The sequence below is a fragment of the Homalodisca vitripennis genome, chromosome 8 (genome assembly GCF_021130785.1).
Source record: "Homalodisca vitripennis isolate AUS2020 chromosome 8, UT_GWSS_2.1, whole genome shotgun sequence".
NCBI classification, from domain to species: domain Eukaryota; kingdom Metazoa; phylum Arthropoda; class Insecta; order Hemiptera; family Cicadellidae; genus Homalodisca; species Homalodisca vitripennis.
Window position 1 is genome coordinate 93,501,422 of NC_060214.1, and position 22,467 is coordinate 93,523,888.

A 22,467-nucleotide genomic window follows, 5' to 3' on the forward strand; every position below is an offset into this window, starting at 1 on the left:
GATTGTTTATCACGAATATAAGTGCTTGAGTGGTTAAATTATTTGGATTGCTGCAAAGACACAAATGATGACACACACTGGCAGACCATATTCGGCAAAAGGTTACGCTAACATAGAAAAAATTGGTTAACTTGTGCAACAAGATCACCGTTTAACTATCAGAGCAATATCTGAGTAAACATGAATTTACAAGAACAATGTTTAAAGCAGATTCTTAATGATAATTCCAAGTACTTCATGCTCAAACAGAAGGAATGCTGAATGATTTGTTATGATATCCTGGAAAACGTTCTTTCCTTCTTATAAAACGTTATTTACTTGCGATGAATATTCAGTCAACAGTTATTATACTGAAACTACAGTATACTTGTTTTTACAAATATGGATACTGGATTTTTTAAATGAAACGGTTTAAAAAATGTAAATTGCTAGAACGTAAAGGTTTGGTATTTTTATAAAATATCTGCATGATTGCGCCTTAGTTTCAAATGCAAAATTGCTTTTACAATTTTTTTCTGATTTAAAAAACTTATTTGAATGAAATTAGTTACCCCAAAATACCAACTTGGGAATGGGTGTATGAACCTCATGTGAAAAAATAGGTAGTATTGACAGTCTCATAGTTGGTTGACACTGCTACAACTTTAATAGCTAAACAAGCAGAACTCAACTAGTCAGCCAAATACGAGAAATGGCTTTACCATTTTAGACAGATCATTAACATACAAAAGTAAAGTAACGGACTACCCAGTAGGGATCACTTCTGGCTGGTTTATACCTTCCAGTTGAACCCACCACTGGGCACAGCAAAAACCGATGTGCCACTTCAATCTGGGCCACCTTATGGATGTCCAGTAGCGGCACATCACTAACCGCAAATGTTGAGATTCTGGGGTTCATGGGCAATTCAATAGGTCTAATCTACTGTGGAAGATGACTGTTGGAGTTGGTGGGATTTGTTCCCTTACCTCAGAGGTTCTTGTTAACCTCAACAAGGGTGTGCCACCCCCTGCCTACTTTGACTGTAGAGGCTCGTTCAGAGCTGGCCTCCCCTTCTTCCAGGATGACTTTGAGATGTAGTGCCCTAATTCTTCCTCATGGATCTCGACAGGAGGCGGCCCCTACTCCCTAACCTTACCCATCCTGAATATCGTATCACTCCGGAAGCAGCGCAAAGGTTCTTACAGGACTAAGTGCAATTTATAAGCTTCTTGTCCTAAGAGAACAAAAAAAAAAAGTAACGGACCCAAAACCAAGCCTTGGGGTACTCTACATTTTACAATATCCCATGACGATTAATTAATATTTTGTATAATATAAAATAATAGATTTATAAATTTTGTTTTATATCTTGTATCGTTGAAAATATAAATGATGTAGGGGCGTATATAATTTCTGCTGTTTGCAAGCGTCTCTGGCAACAAGTTGATCACATTGACTTATAATCCTATATTTCATACTTCTATTTGTCTAAGTCAAGTTTAGAACATCTTTACTACTCAAAAACTCATTTGTTGTAATCCCCACTGAGTGCGGTACAGCTTCTGCAAAATGTTCCTTCAATGTGAATATTAAGTTCAGCTTCACTTCATCTTCACCTATAAACCCATTTAAATACTAATTATTGTAATCAAGGTGCTAAAATATAAATGTTTTATAATTTGATTTAATTTTTAAGAAAAGGATTCAATAAACTTGTAAACTATATTTTTGTAAATAAACTTTATTAATTAAATGCTACTTACACTAACAGTACAAATCATGTTAAAACAGTACTAAAAATATGTTATTATTTATCTGAACTAAATACATTTACAATCTGTTTTCATAATAAAAGTTCTTACTTTTCTAACCAGTGTGTATTATTATTTTATAATGTCTTATATTACTAGAGCAGCCCGCACCAAAATTGTCCGATCAAATGTGTGCTGGTGTTGCCATATCGTTGCTGATCATCAGCTGTTACCTGATGTTGGGATGGATCAGTAATATTTCATACAAATGTAAACAGGCTATATTGTCGGGTGCAGGGTGTAGGGGGGGGGGCTTAAACGCAGCTGTCACTATTGGATTATTTGGTTTGAGCTGCTCTAAATAAAAACTGTAAAATTAATATACAGTAGATAGTCTTTGGGGATTGTGCGGAATCAATTAACATGGCTAAATATCTTATTATTTAGTGTTGTCTAATTAATTGTTTTTAAACTAGATCAAACATAAGCAGACTTAAGTTTGATAGGGGGTGGTTGAAAATGAAACTTACTTCATATAGGATATGTTACAATCCTATAAATATTTACAAAGCTAACATTACAGTTTGCAGACTTAAGTTTGATAGGGGGTGGTTGAAAATGAAACTTACTTCATATAGGATATGTTACAATTCTATAAATATTTACAAAGCTAACATTACAAAGTATTAAAGTCTTTTTGTTATAACTTTAACCATAGTCTAGATTTTTAGTTTATGTGGGGTTTATTTTTAAAATCAACCTTGCTGTTGGATTCTCTTAACTATTCTTAACAGTCACTTAAAAGTTATTGCCTTGTTCATCGGCAATTTATCAGCTACTCATTTACTACAGTCGAAATACACCATAGTCACCTACCAAGCGACTATTCTCACAGGTAACTTATATGTATGTCACATTCAACTCCAAGTTGGTAAAACTCAGGCAAAACCATCCCCAATGTTCTGTAACTCCTCTCCTTGCCCTCCCTCTCCAGCTGGGCCAAGTGTCTCCATTCATACTGTGTACTGTAAACAGAATGTGATGTAAGAGAACTGTTACGCAAGAAAAATACAATTCAAATGCCATTAATTTTTTTAACATGATAAGAGATTCAATAAATCATAGACATCTTATAAAATGGATTAATTATAAAATTATAACACATTAAGACAACACTACAAATTAATTTTTCAATAACACATTACTGACATATAAACAATATTTAAAAAAAGATAAGTATAAAAGAATTAAATGTTATACAGGGTGCGGCAAAATAACCTCCCTATTTTTAAATGCTAATAAAAACCACAGTTTTTTCCAAAAAAACAAATTTATTCATTTTAACTTATTCTATGACATGGGAAGTTTTCTCTACTTTCTTTTAAAACAGAATATCAGATAAGTGGTGGCCGTGGTTATCAATACATTGTTGCAAGCGAATTCTGAAACTGTCGTGGACTCTCTCGAGCATGGCTTGAGGAATGCGCAGAACTTCCTCTCGTATAGCTTGTTTCAGATCTTGCAGGTTTCTGGGGCGATGTTTGAACACCTCGGCCTTTAAGTAACCCCACAGAAAAAAGTCACATGGAGTTAAATCGGGTGATCGCGCTGGCCACACAATGTCCCCTCCCCGAGAAATCAACTAGCCAGGAAACATTTGCCTCAAAATGTTCATTGCTATTCGGGCAGTATGTGCTGTGGCACCGTCCTGCTGGAACGAACCACACATTCTCGAAAGCCCTCTGTTGTAGGGCAGGTTCAAAAAATTCTGCTAGCATGTTGGCATATCTGTTTGAGTTCACAGTAACAACATAGCCTTCATCTTCAAAAAAATGGGGGCCAATGATTCCACATCGTGATAACGCGCACCAAACAGTCACACGTTCACTATGAAGAGGCCTCTCATGGATTTCCTTCGGGTTGTTTTCACTCCAATAGCGAAAATTCTGTTTATTCACACTTCCAGACAGATGGAAATGCGCTTCGTCACCGAAAAAAAAACAACAGCGTCTGGTGGGAGACTATCCAAGATTATTTGACACGCTTCCATACGACTGTGCCAATCACGTTGAGACAAACTCTTGGACAACAACCATCTTGTAAGGATGGAAATGAAGATCCATGTGTAGAAATTCGACGAACACTACGGTCGGACATTCGAAGGGCGGCTGCATGTTTGCGAGCTGATCGTTGAGGAGACTGCAAAACTGATTGCCTAACCGCATTAATGTTTTCTGGTGTACGAGCACTACGAGGTCTTCCACCTCGTTTTTTCACAACAGAACCAGTTTCTCTGAAGTTTTTCACCCACAGCACAAAAGACTTGCGGTCCGGTACTGAATCACGAGGAGGAATTTGAAACCGCGTTCGGAATTCGCGTTGAGCCATGATAACTGATTCATTGTTACAAATGAACGCTTCGACCGCAAACCTCTCTGTGCACTCGTCCACACCATGATGGCGACTGACGACTGGTGCCTACGGGCGGAGCGTCACTTAAACTTCCCCTCTCCTGCGTCGATTGCGGCTATCCCCACCATTCTGAGTGCCTCCCTCTACTCACAATAAAGCAATGAAAATAGGGAGGTTATTTTGCCGCACCCTGTAGAAGGTAATTTTTGAAAATAGCTCTTAAATGTAATTGAAAATATTATGGTGGTGCTTTTAAATTAGCGGACAGAGGTCGACACATCTGGGCTGCTGTAATGTTAAATATAATATAGGAGTATAAATCATTTTCACAATTTACAAGCGTCTCTGGCAACAAGTTTTTCACGTTTACTTGTAATCCTATATTTCATACTTGGATTTGTCTAAGTCAAGTTTCGAACATCTTTACACATCTGGACTGCTGTAATATTGCGAGTATCGGAAAGTCAGTGTCCAACAGTTAAATTGGCAAGCAGAGGTTGAGAAATGTCTAAGTTTTCTGCTCGACCCATCTGAACTGCTATAATGTTGCCAGTATTGAAAAAAGTCAGTGTCCAACCATTAAATTGGCAGATGTCATGTCTATCACATATTTTGCCCATATAATATCAAACAATAGGAGATATTTAGCTGAGAATACAATACAATACAATAATAAACACAAAATAACATTTCATATAGTGTTCGAAGTATGTAAGACCACTTATCAAATACAAAATCTAAAATTTCTCTCCATTTTATCCTTGAATATAGTCTCTAAACCACAAATGGAAATTCCATATTTGATTTATACCTCAACTAAAATTAGTTAGGCCTCCTGTAAATATACTACACAACTGAAAATCATTATTAAAAATAGCTTTTGAGGAAAGGAAGTGCTGCCTAACTAGTATATCAAGGCACAGAAATTTTTCCATTACTGAAATTTAAAGAAAAATTGAAAACTCCAGTTAATGGTTGCCGGATCGTCATTCTAAAATATAAGAGGAATTTAAATAGGCTCAAAATTTCTAAAAAAAGTAACATTATTGTTTTTAACTTTTTGTCATATCTGAAACAGGTTAATGCAGTCATAATTAAATGACGAGGTTCCAAGGGATTCTGCACCGTTAGGGCTGATTAAAACATTTTCCCTTAACGGAATTGTGTGTATATATATATATATATATATATATATATATATATATATGTATGTAGATAAATTTTGAATTATTTGTTAACAGTTTTCTTACAAACATCATAATATGTTTTATAGTACGAGCATATCATTGCAAGCCTGGGTTGTGTCAAAATAAACTGTTGTTTAATGAACTTAGGCCTCACATATATTTTCAACCTTCACATGAGTAAAGATAATTACGATTTTTTGTGGTAACACTAGTTTTAAAAGTAATCGCTTTACATTATTAATAAGTGATACAGCCAAACGGCCAGTCTTGCAATGATATGTCTCGTACTATAGTATATTTAGTTTTAGTAAGTAAATTTACAAAATTGTTCTATTATTTTGAACAAATAAATCCAATTGATTATTTAATAATTTTTGTCTATTTCGTGTAAGTTTTTTTATCAGTCATACATCAATTTAACAAAACAATAGGCCTAGAGATAAAATATTTAAAAATGCATTAAAGATTGGCTGTGGTAGCAATATTTGGGTTATTTAATCAGAGTGTTCCAAGTTTAAGCCTGCTCCTGCCAATTTTTATCGGAAATTTTAAATCTCTTAAGCCATACAGCAAAGATATTAGGACTAAATAAGTAACTGAGTTGTATGGAAAAATATAAGCCTATTAAAAATATATATTTGCTCATTTATTCTTATAAAAGTACGGTATTGAAAATATTTCAGTGATAATTTCTAAAAATAATCTAATATAATTTTTGAACATTAGCGTAAAACCGGAAAAAAAAAACAACCGAATTTATGAAATAATTTGGATTTTTTACTGCACCATGTCTACTAGACATCAGTTACATGCAATTACGGCGGGTTTACAATATGTAACAAAACCTGTTAAATGTTACATTTAGCACAAGTTATATAACAATTACTGAAAGGTAGAACAATTACTCATAGCAGAGATTGGTACAAATTTTGCAAATGTTATATAGCATTTGCTACAAATAGAAACTCTGTTTAAAAAATTGCTACATATAACATGGTATATTTAGCAGATTCTGTTACAATTCCCAAACTTCTGCTATCCATTCAAAGTTGGTAAAGATCAAAGATCCCCATGCTACATCTGGCTTTTGCTAGATGTAGAAATTTTACACGCAGTACTTTTGTTTAGTATCTGCTACAAGTAGCATTTCCTGTCATTTAAGCGGAAGTCAGGCAAGTGCAAAAAACATGTGTAGTTTATGTACAGTCTTTGTTTATCTTGTACATAGTTTTAAAATGGAAGATTGTGATGGTGTGTGGGACAGGGACAGAATTATTAATTTAATTCACCTTTTCCATGAATGCCCGCTTTAAGACATCCAATGTGCCTGATTATAAAATCTCCAATAACACATGACTCTTGGTCGATCATCATGTTGGAGATAAAATTAGATAAGGTTGAGGTAGAGAGGAGAATGAGATGTCTCATAGGAGAATTTCAGAGATATTTTAAGAAGCTCAAACTCTGGTAAGAATTTCCCACTTACTAAAAACCATATAAAAGTCATAAGCTAACTTCTCGCGCACAGGAATGGCATGTCTAAATTTAGTGTATTTTTTCCCAATCTTACGACCAATAATAGAAATTACATATTCAAAATCTTTACCAGCTATATGTAACAAATTTTTGAAGCTGCTGTCACATCTAATTAAGATCTCAATGAAGGTCCATTTACATCATCATCAGCATCAATGATAAGTCTCTCAATACCTCACTCTTGCAGAAAGTGAAAGCTAGCCCCAAGGGCTAAATTTCTTCTTAGCAACATTTCCGATATTGGAAGCAGAGTTCCTATATCTAGCATGTAGCACTCACAAAAGTCACATATTAAGTAACATAAAGCATTTGCTACATGGTAACATATTACACAATTAAAAAGTACTGAATTAAAATGTTATGTAACATTTGCTACAATTAGTATATGTATATATATATATATATTTTTTCTTCTACTAAATGTAAACTCGCCAGTATCAGTTAGGTTAACGGCCATAGTAGCCAATCAAAATTTCAATGTTATTAACGTATTCTGCTCATCATCCTAAACAAAAATATATTTGGTTTTTGAGGGTGTTGTGAAAATCACAAATAACTTTTTTTAGTAATTGAAGTGCAAATTTTTGTTATATTTGCGTATTGTGCTTCTTATTATCTAGGATTTTCAGTGTTATTAGTTCCCAATAGTTTATCAGAGTGTTCTGTCATTAGAGCAGCTCAGTTAAGCACCATGAATCGTTCCATCGAGTATCCTTCAATGCCTCTTTAATAACATGGCATCTATTACTCAATCGCGGCATGTTAACTCTAATACAGTTAATTAGTTTTGAAAGTTATTTACCTGTTTGATTGCAGATTACATGAGTATTTAAAATCATTGTGTTTTTGAATGAGAGTATAAGTTTGTCGTGTAATTGTGTATTATTTTTAAATCAAGAAAAGCTATTTTTATGTGATCAGAGACAATACATGGTATGTAAATATATAGTCATACATACTAAGTTACGGTTACATTAGTTTTGTTTATTTATTAAACATATATTTGTTTTTACACTATTAATAGGTTTGTTGAAAGTTTGAATCAATTTGTGTGCATTATTTTCCAATTTTATTTTATCCCCACCGGAAACGAGATTCACGTTATTTATCTATTACTTTTGTCCTATTAAACAAAACAATATAAGGTGTTAGGGTATGAAAATGACAAATAATTAATTTTAGAACATTAAAAGAGGAACTACTTTTTTTTGCATGATAGTAGGAAGTTATGGTTAGGTGATTTTAAGATATTTTTTTATTTTTTAAAGTTGAGTTTTCTGTAAAGCAATAATGGGCGAAAACATTTGTGATCAAGCCATTTAGAATTTGATTTTTACTGATAGGTTTTTAACCCCTGAGGAGTTTTTTTATATGTTGATATCAGCACCTTTGGTGCTGCCCCGTGCCGATGGCTGGAGGCACTTCTGTCACGCTGATATGAAATTTTATTCTTAGAAAGTCTAAATTAACAAAAATATCGGTACCGGTACTTTGGGATTATACTGACCACACCAGTATGAAGAACACAAAAATAGAAATTTATAGAAACAAACATGATAGAACGAAAAACAACTCTTTAATTACAACGATTATCAATTGTTAATGGGGTCAGATTCCGTTATATGCCCCCACCGCTTAAACTTTTTTCAATGAACTTAGAACGTTATAAAACGAAGTAGTTGAGTAACAGAACTAACATTCCATCAATCAACAAGCATTTCCAGATATTGTGATCGGTATTGTTGTCGCTGTTATCTTATCTTTCTCGAGAATCCTGATTATGGCAGGCCGCGCGGCATCACATGATTATTTAAGTTTTTTGCATGGTACATAATTGCCTTTCCATTACAATTCAATATATATTTCTGATCAGCCCCGCTAGAATTTGATATTTCACTGATAGGTACTATCTCGAGGGATGTTTTTCTTTCGTTGACATCAGCGCGGCCGGAGGCACTTGCATTTTGGGTGGCAGAGTGTGATCAAGAATAAAAACAAGTTTTGTGAGTTTTTTTCAATAAAGAGTTTAGTTTTTGTTTGGTAATGTTTGTTTTTATTGAATTTTTGTGTTTGGAGAAATGTAGGGGTAAAACACGGAAGTACAACATAGCGACGCACCAAATGAACGTGCGGCGAAACTCTGCAATCACGTTATCTACTAGACCGCTCGACTTTGACCTCTGTCTGAGGATGGGGATTGCGATAAGACAATTCCTGTTTTATATTGACGAAATATTGTTCTACGCTAATCTAGTAATCAGTAGAAGCAAAATGTCAAATAACGATTCATGTCTGGGTGTGGTCTGTATAATCCAAAGTACCAAAATATTTTTTATTTGGGTGAAATTCCCCTGACTTCTACATTATAGTTATTTTGCATATTCAAAGACGGCATAAAAGCTGACGTTAGAAGCAACCACTAGGAGGTTGATTTACGATCATAACAAGACCACGTGACGCCCGTACAACAATGAAATATTACTCCACACGAGAAAAGTAGTTCCATTTTTAATGTTCTATAACTTTGTTATGTGTCATTTCCACCGACTAAAACCTTATATTGTTTTGTTCAGAAGGACAATAGTAATAGGTTAATAATGCGAAACTCATATTTTGTGACTCTGGCCGATAAGTTCACAATTACCAACCCACCTTATAACCGGCCAATTGCCAAAAACATTGAAAGTTATAACGATGTAATAAAAACAAAATATACAGCCCAACTTATAATTCCTACAGAACATAGATAATACCAGAAATCTTTCTATACTCACGTTATGAGTACATAATTTTGTACAGTAAAACTAATGCACTGTTTGACAATTTTAGTTGTCTTCTGAGTTCTTGAACTTCTTCCAAGCTTACGTCCCAAACTAGAAGATTTCCTAGTTGTTCTAGATTAGGACACATACCTATCAATGCCTCTACCGTTGCCATTGATAAATTCAGTGAGGAAATTGTCACATTTTTATGAGGAACAAGAATCATTGCATGTGTTAATCTTGATGTTTGAATTGATCCAAATAGTTCTTGCACATAAGAGTCACAAAACAGTGTATTCTTCATTGCTAGCACTATTTCTTGTAAAACATTTGATTTGTGCAAAACATAACTTAGTACATTACGAGGGATACAGCATGTTTGTAATTCTAGATGGCCAATTCGCATAAAGAATACTTCCAGATTAGTTAAAGTACATTTTTCTCTATCACAGTTGAATAAATCTTGATCACAGATAAATCTATTGGAGCGAATCCACAGACGTTTTAAATTATTGCAACTTTCACTAATCACTTTCAGAAATTGAACAGTAAATATATCACAAACAAAAGATAAAGACACAAATTGTGGTCCACAGACTTGTAAATATTGGATAGTGTTGCTCCCAGGAGAACTTGGCGAGCCTAAGTTATAAACCAGTTCGAGTATACTGACAGTATTTATATTTAAGAGTAATTTAACCTCTGAATCATTCACTCTAATTTTTAGACCATTTAATTTTGGACAGTGATTAAGCATAGCATTTACCATTCTATCACCACATTTCAGTTTATGAATATCTTTACAAGTCCGACTAATAATTCCCAAGTTATTTAAATGAGCAAGTTCTAATGTTAGACTAGAATTCGATAATGAAGCTTGTCTGTTAAGAAGTAAAAGAGATTGGCCTGTTTCTCTATAGCCAAGAAATTTTAAATGGGGTAATCCCTGAAGTAACATGGCAACACCCTCTACTGTTACAGAACATTCAAACAAAGATAATTTTTTCAATTCAGAGCAACCTTCATGGCCGTAAGATGGCACCAGATACTCAAGTCCTCTATCTGTCACAGTATGATTATATGAAATATCTAGTGTTCTAAGTCTTGGACATGAACTTCCAATTTTCTCCAAGATTTCATCACTACATGTAGGAAGTGTAAAGTCAGTTCCACTTGTCTGAAGAGAAATTTCCACTAAATTATTCAATGCTGGAAGTTCAGTTAACAATATATTTTCCAAATATCTGATCTCTTCATCTTTCACAGTTCCCATATGGCGAAGACAGTTTAAGTTGAGTTTCCGTAGATTTGGTATAATAATACTGTTAATTAAACAAGTAACGCTTGGAATACAATCCGTTAACACATTATTCTGTATTTCCCTAGCATGAGAGTCAATCATATGTTCAAAGATTTGTTCATAAATAGTACTAGGAATAATAATTCCTATTTTCTCCTTTAATTCCTTGGAATACTGGGCATAGTTGTTGTTATAAGTATGCTCCCACTGTAGTAATAACATTTTGGATACTGAATGTAAACTCAGTTTGTACAGAGAAGGCGGGATTTTTTTAACGCCCATTTGTAACCTTAAATTTCCTATAAAATACAAATATAAGCTAGGCCTATATATACAGGACAAATCACTATCTCCAATAGTGTAAAATAAATGTTGTCTATTTAATTTGCACCATGTTCCTAATGTTCAATTGTTTTTGGTTATTTTACTTTTATAAAACTCACAATATAAGCACTGTTAAATTAAAATAATAAGTTTGTTATGCAAGTATTTATACAAAAACATAGACGACATAACCTCACAGTCATAAATAATCTGACAAATATCACGATAAGCACTACTCGCGACTGTCGGTGGCGGACTGTCCAGACTCCAAAGACCATTGATTGACCAGCAGTACCAGAAAACCTCAATATTTCAACTTTTTTTTATTCTGTTTTGTGTATACACAGTAGAGTGGAACGTTGGTAAAGAGCAAATAATAGGTTTCGGTTTTACACATTCTAATAGTGACAAAATTTGCCTCTTTACGTGAGAAGTAATTCTACAAAGTTTTATTTTGCTAGAAACACATCTTGAAATATTTATTATTTATATTTTGCCGCAAAAGCCTTGAAAATAGTTTTTTTTTCTATAAGGTTTCACATTTTTTAGAATTGTATTGATTTTTTATGGTATTTTATGTTTGTTATTTCAATTTAAATAAAACTAAGCCTAAAATCATGAAAACAAATTTTAATTTGCTGCCATTATCATTTTACAAGCCCACTTAGTAGATCTAAAACTTGAAAAAAACAAAAGTTTTTTTATGTTCTTTTTTGGCTTTACTGTAGTAAGATATTGGGAGATATAATATTGTGATGATTTGTCTTTGCCTAAAATTTATTAAATACTCTCTCCTTTTCTTTTTATAGTACAGTGATAATATTGAACCAAATAAAAGAGTAGAAAAGATATTAACCTATGCGATAAAGTCACATTCTATTCATTAAACACATTTATGTTCATAAAATACAAATAATAGACGAATGAAACATTTTAACACAGGTAAATCAATATTCAGTGTTCTCAGTTATACGTTTTATGTAAAGTGTCTCTTTGTTTCAAATTTTGGCATCATCTTGTGTGTAGCAATTCTGGCTTTGACAAAATCGTTTCTTTCTTCGAGACCGCAAACACAGAGTGATGATTTTGTTACAACCTTGATTAGGTACTCTTTCCACTGTTTGTAGCAGGGGAAACGTGGAAAATCAATAGAATGCATCAGGCTATCCTCTCTTGATTCACTTTATCACTTGGCTAAGTCATCATCAGTCACGTGTTTTGTCATTGGTGGTTCTGTGATTATTACGTCAGCTCAGTTGATAATGTCGATGTAATCTTCAGATTTGAAGTTTTCAGGTTTTCTGAAGGGTTCTATGTTCCAACATACAACTGGAGAATACTACTAGCCAACGTCAGCCATCGTAAATGTACTAATTTTCCTGGTTTCTTCATAGCTAGATCAGGGAGGCAAATTCCAATTGGGATTGATTTACACATTTCAAGTAAATACTTTTGATCTTGTTTCACTTCTAGGTCCGGAAGGTTAATTGGTGAGTGCGTAACTACTGGTAGCTCATGACATTTTTCAAATAGTTTGCCTAATACTCCTCCGAACTCATTAGATCCTTTTGTTTTTCCATCGAATGCATTAAACAGGTGGTGCAATGGCAACTCGTTGCAATGAAAGAAACATATTAGCCATTGCAAAGATTTATGAATGTTGTTTTCTAATCGAGCGATAACACCACTATTAGCTCCAGTATTTGTAGCAGTTCCATCACATCCAATTCCATTTGCACTGTTCAAGTTCAAATCACAGTTACTATTAAAATACTCAATAATACTTTCTTAGATGCCTTCACCTGTACCGGAGGCAGGAGCAACGTGGCCAGAAATAAAGAACCAGGTTCTTCAACTAACGAAAAGTGTTTTTCAACGACTTTCTGTAAAATTTGTTCTCCCTTTTCTCTTTAACAATTATCTTATCCTTTCCGCCATCAAAAAGCAATCCTTTGTTCTCTCCAACTTTATTGTTGACACTGGTTGCAAATGCCTTTTTTCGATTACTGGCTCTAGCTCTTCGAATTTTCATCCTGTCAATAATGTTACTTATTTTCTCCTCAGAAATCATTCCCACATCTTTAAGAACCGCACTTGCTATAGCTGCTGCAACACTGTCTGAAACCCCAGTTCTGTCACAGGCAGAAGCTACTCTCGGTAGCTATAGCATATGTTTGTTAGGACCTGAGAAGAGGTGGAAGGCTTTTCATCATCAATTGATTTTACTAAATTTTTTCTGCAACTCATCTTTTATATCATAATCTTCAGTTTTTAATCATATTATCTGATTCTACCGGCAATTCGCCGTCAGATTGAAGTTCACGTCATTGTGTGTTGTATTAGCCGCCTCAGCTTCCAACTTTTGTTTGTATTTAAGCTCTTGTCGAATCACCTTTAACTTTCGATCCTCTCTCTGGCTCAAAATCTTACGAGCCAGTAACCGACTTATCAAGTGTGCTTGTACCGTATATGCGAGTAGTTACAATAATACATTGTTTAATAAAAAATAAAAAAAATGGAAAATTGAACCCAATATTTTTATATGTAATATGCTTGGTTTAATAAAAAAAAATAAAAACTAAGATTGGTATAATGTTAAAATAAGTCATCCCTGAAGTAGCTTGAATTGGACAAGTTCAGTTCTGTACATTTAAAACAATGGTACTCCATTGTAAGAAACTAAATTTTTGATTGGTTCAGAGGTCTGAAACTTGCTGACCAATAGAAAACCTAGTTGGTTCCTTGTCTTGTAATGTTAGAACAAAACTACTGGAGAGCTCTGCTCATTATCTTGTGTAGTTTAGCCTTGTAGGCACATAGTTAGTAGTCCGGATTGAAAGAAGACCCCAGTTTACGGGGTTTTTGGTGAACCGGACAAGAAACCAAATAAAAGGTGTATACAAAAAACCACAAGAGAGTGCAGTTGAGGGAGGAGCCTATTTTGCCCGTGACCTTGGAGCGGCCAACGAGAACTGAGCGACGTTGCCAAACTTGTTCCCCGCTGTAACCACAAGCCGCGCGAGTCCAGCGTTCTTAAAATACTTAATCGTAACGCTCGAAAGAAATGTTAGAGCTGTCTTGAATTAATTAACTACGTATTACAAAATGTAATTTTACGGTCATTTAAAAAAAAAAGTACATCTCTGTAGCTTATTTCCATGTTTAGTTAAATGGATTGGAATAAATTATTGAATTATATTACTCATATACGAAGATCGTAGGATTAAAATCTTTAGCCGATAATATAAATAAAAAAAAACATAAAAATACCGCAAAAACGTTAATTTCCCGTATTTAACAGTTAGATAATACCATTATCACTGATATATAATAAGGCATTACATGTTTGCATAGTATTATCATGTTATGCTAAATGGATTTTCAATTTGGTAAGAAAGTTATCAAATACATCTGAAATATATGTTCTTTTCCATAAATATACTTATTCAGTATATAACTATACAAGTAATTTAAATATAATATAGCAAACTGTCAACTCATTTTAAATATTGTTTTTCAATTATACTGATAAGTTTTAAATGTTCAGTATCAGTGTTAGTTGTGACAGCGCAGCGGTTTATCAGCCACAATGCGCCAGCCGTGCCGGGCGGCAGCGGCAGTTGTGTGGCAACGTCGCGCAGGCCAGTCCATTCTATTGGTCGCCGCCAACTGCACTCTCTGGTGGTTCCTTGTATAAGTGCTTTAGTTCAGTATATAATAAGAAGAAGTATTTTATTTTTGTTGGATACAACAATTCAAGCTAAAGTCAGGAATATAAAATGATTTAACTGTTGAAAATTTATGATGAAATGTGCTCTTATTAAAATTATAATAAGAAATGTAAAAATGTACAAAACATCAAATTAATTGTCAATTGAAGATAGCAACCAGATAAATAAAAAAATAATTGTTAACATGACAAGACTACAATTTCATTTGACAGAACACAAACTCCATTTAAATATTATTATTTTATGATACAAAACAAATAATCTGGTTATAATTATTTGTCATGGAGTATCTCCACTAGAGGATACAGTGTATAACTAATAATATACATATTTATTAGAGCAACCATGTTACATGCTGATATACATTTTCCTATCAGTTCTTTGATCTACTAAAAAAAACTTTGTTCAAGTCCAGGTACTTTTGTTGTCTTTTGTACACTTACACTCTGAGAACAACTTACACTTGCAAGATACTAAATCATAAATATGCGTACTTTCATTTAAAAATTTTGTCTACTGTTGTCAAATTTTCTGTGCCTTTTCTTCCCTTTGATCTCAATATATTTCTATACTTGTCATGATAAGCTTTTCCCACTTTTGCAACATACACCGTAACAATATTTACAATATCATTCACCGTTGGCTCTTTTGATGATATCTCAATATATCGAATATAAAGGTAATAGTTCATGACATCATTATAGGTTGGTAAATAAGTATCACTCAGTACTCTAGGATGACCAATTGTGGGACATTCCCACAGAAGTCTAGTCTGAACTTACTTTAACAACAGATCTGCCATCACACTAACAAAAAAACTTGAAAGTATAATGCAAATACACTAAAGGTCTATTAACAAACTATTTACTAATACGATAAACACAACCAAAATGATTATTTACAACTTGCACTTCAAAACAACCAATTGTTGTGCAATTGAACTGGACTGACCTCTCTGAGGCGTAGAGAGATAAGTCGGAACATGAAACAATGGACTCCCCCTTCCACCAACTTCCTGCAAACAAGCAGTAACACGCTCCCCCTCTACTCTAACAGTTTTGATTCGAGCGCGCTCTCCTCCACGTAAGGCCAGCCACCCCTCCGCCGGGCCCGTAAGTAGTTCGGTAGCCACCAGCTTGTACATGTTGTGCAATATGTCGAACGCGTAGTTGTGGAGACGAAACGTTAGCTTGTACGTTGTTTTTACAATAGCATGGCATCGTCTTGCTGACGATAGTTTAGTCTTGTACGTGCTCGTCATATGTACGAAAGTTTAGTGTTTCTGTGTGACTTTATTATTGTACCTGTGTGTTTTTGTAAATGAATATTTGTAAATAATAGTATACGTATATTTATTGTAATAGTTAAAATATAGTTATTGGTGAACTATCAAAATGGGTACGGATCAGGAAGAATGTATTCTACAATGTTTGAACGAAAGCTAATCTGATGACCTTGAGTCTGAAGAAGATGAAGCCGCTGAGCAATGACACTACTCTGGTATAGACGACAGTATAGCCTCACTAACAACACAACTTCTAAATCCACCAATAAATATGACTCCAGTTGGAACTTTACGTCGGGACAAACCTGAAATTCCTCCAGAGATGAAGGAACCTGAAGATCGACCGGTTGGGTCTTCAACGTTTTGTTTGGACGAACATCAGACAATGGTGTCGTACAAAACGAAGAGTAACAGAGTCGTATAGTTGCTCTCTCAACTACTCATGAGCAGCCATCCATCACACCTATGACCAAGAAGCCAGAGATTATCAAATGTTATAACGTAACCAAAGGCGTTGTTGACAGTCTTGATCAGATGTGCAATAACATGTCGTGCAGCCGAAAAACTAGAAGATGGCCATTGTGTGTTTTTATGGCATAATAAATATAATGTTAGTTAATTTCTACGTAATATGTAAGTAACATAACATAACATAACTGCTCAGGACTCAAAGCCGATCTCGAGACGTGAATTTGCTAGAGAATTGCACTGTGAACTTGTCAAGCCTTGGCTTTAACATCGATATCGCATCACGACTTTGCCAAAGCGTCTACAGGAATATATCGCCAACATCCTCAAAGTTGAATTCCTGCTGCCTAAATAGGTCCTCAATCAGTCCAGGGAAGAAAAATCTTTACATTTTTATCTTCCAAAAACCGCCCACCGAAGAAACCGCTTACGAAGGATGACTACCCATTTCTGCTGGTGCTGCTCAAAGGCAATGTGTGGCGAACACCAAGGGAAATGGTGTGATGACTGCACCAACTAAGTGTTCAATTGAAAAAAAACCTTTGATCAATGATGTACGTAAACTTTTGTGTCACTTTTTGCTCATTAAAACATTTTTTACAATAGTAGTCATCTTGACTAACGTTTAGCTTTAACGTTTGTTTTATGAACCTTAGCTTTCTAGGGTAAACTGTAGCATCAAGATTAGTAATATGTTATTCTAAGATATGGAAAATCACACTTTTATATATATCATACTGTTACCTTGTAACATGTAACTGTATACATTTATGTATATTTTATTGTATGACCTATTCTAATTCTTAAATTATCTACTACTACTCAGATTAAAAATATGTTTTTAATGGATTATATAGACTATATTTTGAGACACAAGTTTTTTTGTTATCTGCAGAAATATTTCACTGTTTTTTCGTTGTCTAAATATGGGATATGATGATGTTTTAAATGCAGAAAGAATGATCCTTTCAAGGTGTATTTATTGAACTATAATTTCACATCTCGAGGTATATTTTTGTTCGTGGCTAGCTGTGTGGGGTAACACCGTAGAGCATTCCAAACTAATTTAGACAATAGATAACAAAGACGATAATGATAAATATTTGAAATAATAACTTAACGAAACATTGATAAAATATACTAACACATGCAACATTGTATATATGCGAGATTGTATATATGTTTCAATTTGTTTATAGTATTGTACATGTCAACTTATATTAAATTAAATACAAATAGCGAAAATGATTACAATTAGATAGTAACATAGACACATAGAGCATAAAAACAATATTTCTATTCTATATAAATATAAATAATATTTTTTATATTATTTATATAATATATATTTAATATAATAATAAATGTATATATAAATATAAATAGAATATTTTTATTCTATTGTAATAAAATAATGGAAACAAAGCCGATAGAAAGATTTGATTTCAGCTCACTCTTGTGTTGGTTTCCCAAACTCACAGTCGTAGTTTCCGGTTTCTGTCTGTAGCGCCAATTTCAAATTCTGTAATACGAAATTGATTCTACTTAAAACATTTCTTTACTTGCAGTGGTTTTGCTCCAATATAAGATATCATTACGTGTTAAAACTTTTAATTGTTCATGTTCCGGTGTACAGCAAATAAGTGAACCGCAGCGTTTTATATATTGGAATCCAAAACTGAAGTGATGCATTTCTCTAAGCTGAGTAAATATGTAAGCTGTTGATTTTATTTATTAAACTCTTGTATGATTAATAATTGTAAAACTATGTAGATTTATAACTTAATATATAAAAAGAAACTCCAAACATGTAAGTAGTTTGTGGCGGTCAGCCTGGGCTTAAAAATGCCCGCCACGGGAAACTTGTACTTTTGATGAATATAGTATGGTAGGCTGGCGTTCCTGCAGAGTTCCTGCACAGTTGAGACGTGAACGAGTCAAGAAAAACCTGTGCTAATAGACAAACCCGGTGGTCTTCTAACCGTAAGTATTTGAGATATGTATATTATTGTAAGATTTATAAGACTATATTTTCTCGCAACTGGTAAAAATCAAGATGAACTAAATTATTTTTATTTTTTTAAACTTGGGGTTTGAGGGATGGGCAGGCGGTTTCGAATCGGTGATGGGAGGTATATGCCATATTTTGTAAATTGACATTATTATTTAATTGGCATATCTTTTATTTGAATTCTTTTTAAATTCGAAATTTAATTTAAGCAATCAAGGTTGGCTGGAGCACAAAATGTTTGAACTTACGGTATTACTTTATTATTTAATGAAGGTGGTAAATTGTTAACATAAATTATGATAAAGTATTAAACCTGTAAAACTTAACTATATCTAATAATATTGCATGGTTACCGTATCAAAAGCTTTTGATGTATAAAAAAACTTGCCTATGACTATTTTATTATTGCCTAAACCATGTGTACAATTATTTATGAATTTTACAACAGCCTTTATTGTTCCTCTCTAAGTCTGAAACCAAATTGACTATACGATAACAGTCAGTGGTGTAATTAAGTGTGTGGGGCCCCTGGCTAGAACTTCAAATGGCGCCCTCTAAAGAACCCCCCAGAAAGCAAAGAAGAGAGATTGATATTTTCCCCTGCTCAAAGGAAAATGTGAAGACGTTTCTCTGCAAAAAATACAAATAAACATATGTAGGCAATATTATTATTTTACAGAAAGTTAAGAAAGAATGAAACTACTTTACAGCCCAGAATCAAAGTTGTTATGAAGGATTAAGAAACAGAAACACACATTTTACTACAGAAATTCATTATATTTTACAAAGTGTATTTCAAAATACATTGAGTTACTAAGAATACCTATATAAAATTTAACGTAACAGTATTATTAAGCTCAGTTAATCTACTAAAATGCCACTTTCCTAGCTTTGATTTCCGCAAAATTATCAATTAATTCCTCTAAGTTAAGTTTCGCTACCTCTTCGTGTTCAATCGATAAAATGGCTAAAATTGACAAACGTTGCTGTCCCATGGACGACCTTAAATAATTCTTGATGAGCTTTATTTTACTGAAGCTTCACTTACTAGAGGCCACCGTAAAAGGAAAGTAATTTCTAACTGCCTTATAACACAAAATAAGTTTCATTAAAACATGGTTCATTATGAACCATAAGTATGAGCACATATTTATATTACAGAACACAGGACTGACCTTCATTGATGTACGACCGTGCACTTCCCCTTGTTCCATAGTCCATATGAACTGGTAACTGTGAGTTTTGTAAGGCCGAGGGCATTGTAACCGTGAATGCAGCTTCGGCAAGCGTTCTGCGAACTGACTACAAACATCATAGGGGGGTGGGGGGAGGGGCACTCCGTCGCGTAGGTGGCGGCGGCTTTCTGAATTTGCGCCCCCCGTTGCTCTTGCACCTCTGGCGGGGGACCACTCCAACCGATTTCTAGGTACACTACTGACAACAGTACATTATTTTTGAGTAGTTAATAACTTATCCATTAATTATTACCTCATACACTTTTTCAATAATTGGAATTTAGCGACTGGTTTATAATCCTTGTAAACTGTTCTTGTATTTTTTTAAACAATGAAATGATCTTAACTAGCTTTAGGCATCTTGGAAAAATCCCATTATCAATACTAAGATTCATTACATAATCTAACAGTTCAGCAATATAAGGTGCAGCTAGTTTAAAAACTTTGAATTAAAACCATAAACATCCAAACATGAACTTATTATTAGTGAATTTATACAGTCATACACTTGTTCAACGCCTACATTAACAATATAGGCTAAAATTAAATATTAGACATTCTACAACTTAGCTTATTTAACTTAAGTTGTAAGTTACTAGACATAAGCTAACTAGACAATGGTACGACCACTCACACTATCTATAAAAAAATGATTGAAACCACTTAGTGTTAAACTATTTACAACTTCTGTGCCACTAGGTTTGTCATTAGCAAAATTTGAATTAATGATAAACCACATCAATTTAGATTTATTGTTAGCAAATGCAACTATCTCACTATTAAAACAAAGTTTGTAAAACTTAAATTAATATAAAATTCCCTAAAACCCCGTCCATACAAAGACAAATATTTTTCTTTAAGATCTCTGAGGTCCGAATTATACCAGCAGGGAATATGCAATTATCACTAATCTCTTTAACATATCTATTTGGAATAGCAGTATCTAGAATTTTTTTAAAGTTTATTTAAAAAGTAGACGAACTTTTCATCAATACTACCTAAGTTTAGCCAGTTATTAATTAAGAAAATGAAATGAAATGAATTTATTTTATCAACAGGCCTGATAATGTTAAATTTATGTTGGTGCTTTTTTTTAGAAATCCAAAGGTAACATAGTTTTAATTCCTTACCAAGCCTCCTTGACAATACAATTATAGCATCGACCTTAAAAATTTACCAAGTGATGTTTTTTATCGGTTGTTTAAAATGTAAACAGATAATAATTACATCCTGCACTATTTGTTATGTATTGGAAACTATAGGGAATTTAGGAATAAAATTTGATTCTGTTATAAACAATCGAGAGACTAAATCAAGTTTTAACTGTTGAACTCGGCACTTCAGTACTCAGTAGTGCTATGTAAATACGCCGCAAAGGATTTTCGAAGGACATGCTCCTTCTCACGTTACCTACTGGTCTGCCAGATTCGTGTACTGAGCGTCCAAATTTACATATATGTGCCTCAAGACCTAATCAAAAAGTGAATGATCGGACTGAGCGCCCAAATCTGCATGTTCAGGTCCCGAACAGTATGCAGCATGTATCATAATTATGATACATGCTCATTTACTCATTTTACTCAAACGTAGAGTAAATGAGTTAGTGTAATTGAGTAAATAAGATACGTGTAATAAAAAAAATATCTGTAGACAATATACAATAATGTATCATTTATATTCACGTGTACACATTTTTATACATAATATTTATCATACTGATCTTAAAAATAGATTGTTTTATGTTAGAATTCAGGAAGACCTGTAAAGGTTAGTCAACCATCTGAAGGAAAGGTTGAAGAGTTTTACGGCGTACTCTTGTCTTCCAATGGATCTGTCCGGCCCAGAGAAACTGGAGAGAAGTTTTGTTTGCCAGTTGTACGATTACAGTGCCGCCGTCCCTGTATGCGTTATCGGGACGGCTGTGGATGAGTCATATGTTTCACGCGCCAGTCTGCTATTCAGTGTTCTCTGGCTGGGTGCCAGCAGCTGGTGTGTCTCAAGGTCGAGGTTTAGACGCGCAGTGGAGTAGTGAATATTTTGGCAGTGTCTTGTGCCCATTAGAGCTTGCGCAATATTCTCTTAGACTTCCTTCACAAGGTGTGTATAGCTTTCCATTCATGTTTGTTTACTAGCCCTTCAAATGAGATAAGCTATATTCTCTTAGACTTTCTTCACAAGGTGTGTATAGCTTTCCATTCATGTTTGTTTAATTGTCCTTCAAATTAGATAAGCAGTTTCCAATTCTACTTTGGTAAGATACAGCTGTGAACAAGTAAACTTCTTCAAGCGGCATCACCAGCTTTGGCTCACAAGTTCTTTTCGTTTCGTAGAACGTTTATGGACTCTGTCTTGTTAAATCAATAACTTATTAGTATATGTTTTCTTTTATAATAATTTGCACACTTACCACGTACAACTTATTTTGACCTTCAAGGAGACAGGGGCGTATACAGCAGCATTCAGCTCCCTGTGGCTCCGTTGAT

The 22,467-nt window shown here is 34.0% G+C and overlaps 1 protein-coding gene across 3 annotated transcripts; it reads right to left on the minus strand.

Annotated features, from left to right (window-relative positions):
- Positions 1-1,713: 1,713 nt before the first annotated feature.
- On the minus strand, positions 1,714-20,039 carry LOC124367755. 3 transcript variants are annotated; one of them, XM_046824844.1, is made up of 2 exons: positions 19,925-20,039; positions 1,714-2,758 (listed from the first exon to the last, which is right to left on the minus strand). In XM_046824844.1, the coding sequence occupies exons 1-2, from the start codon at positions 20,007-20,009 to the stop codon at positions 2,634-2,636; spliced, it is 210 nt and encodes a 69-aa protein (XP_046680800.1). In that variant the 5' UTR covers positions 20,010-20,039; the 3' UTR covers positions 1,714-2,633. The 3 variants fall into 3 exon arrangements, with proteins under 3 accessions (XP_046680800.1, XP_046680797.1, XP_046680796.1); XM_046824841.1 differs by lacking the exon at positions 19,925-20,039 and adding an exon at positions 9,781-11,512; XM_046824840.1 differs by lacking the exon at positions 19,925-20,039 and adding an exon at positions 9,643-11,512.
- Positions 20,040-22,467: the final 2,428 nt, after the last annotated feature.

Bases quoted from the DNA above. Each gene is read 5' to 3' on its own strand.
- LOC124367755 (XM_046824840.1), bottom strand. From the start codon at position 11,212: ATGGGCGTTAAAAAAATCCCGCCTTCTCTGTACAAACTGAGTTTACAT.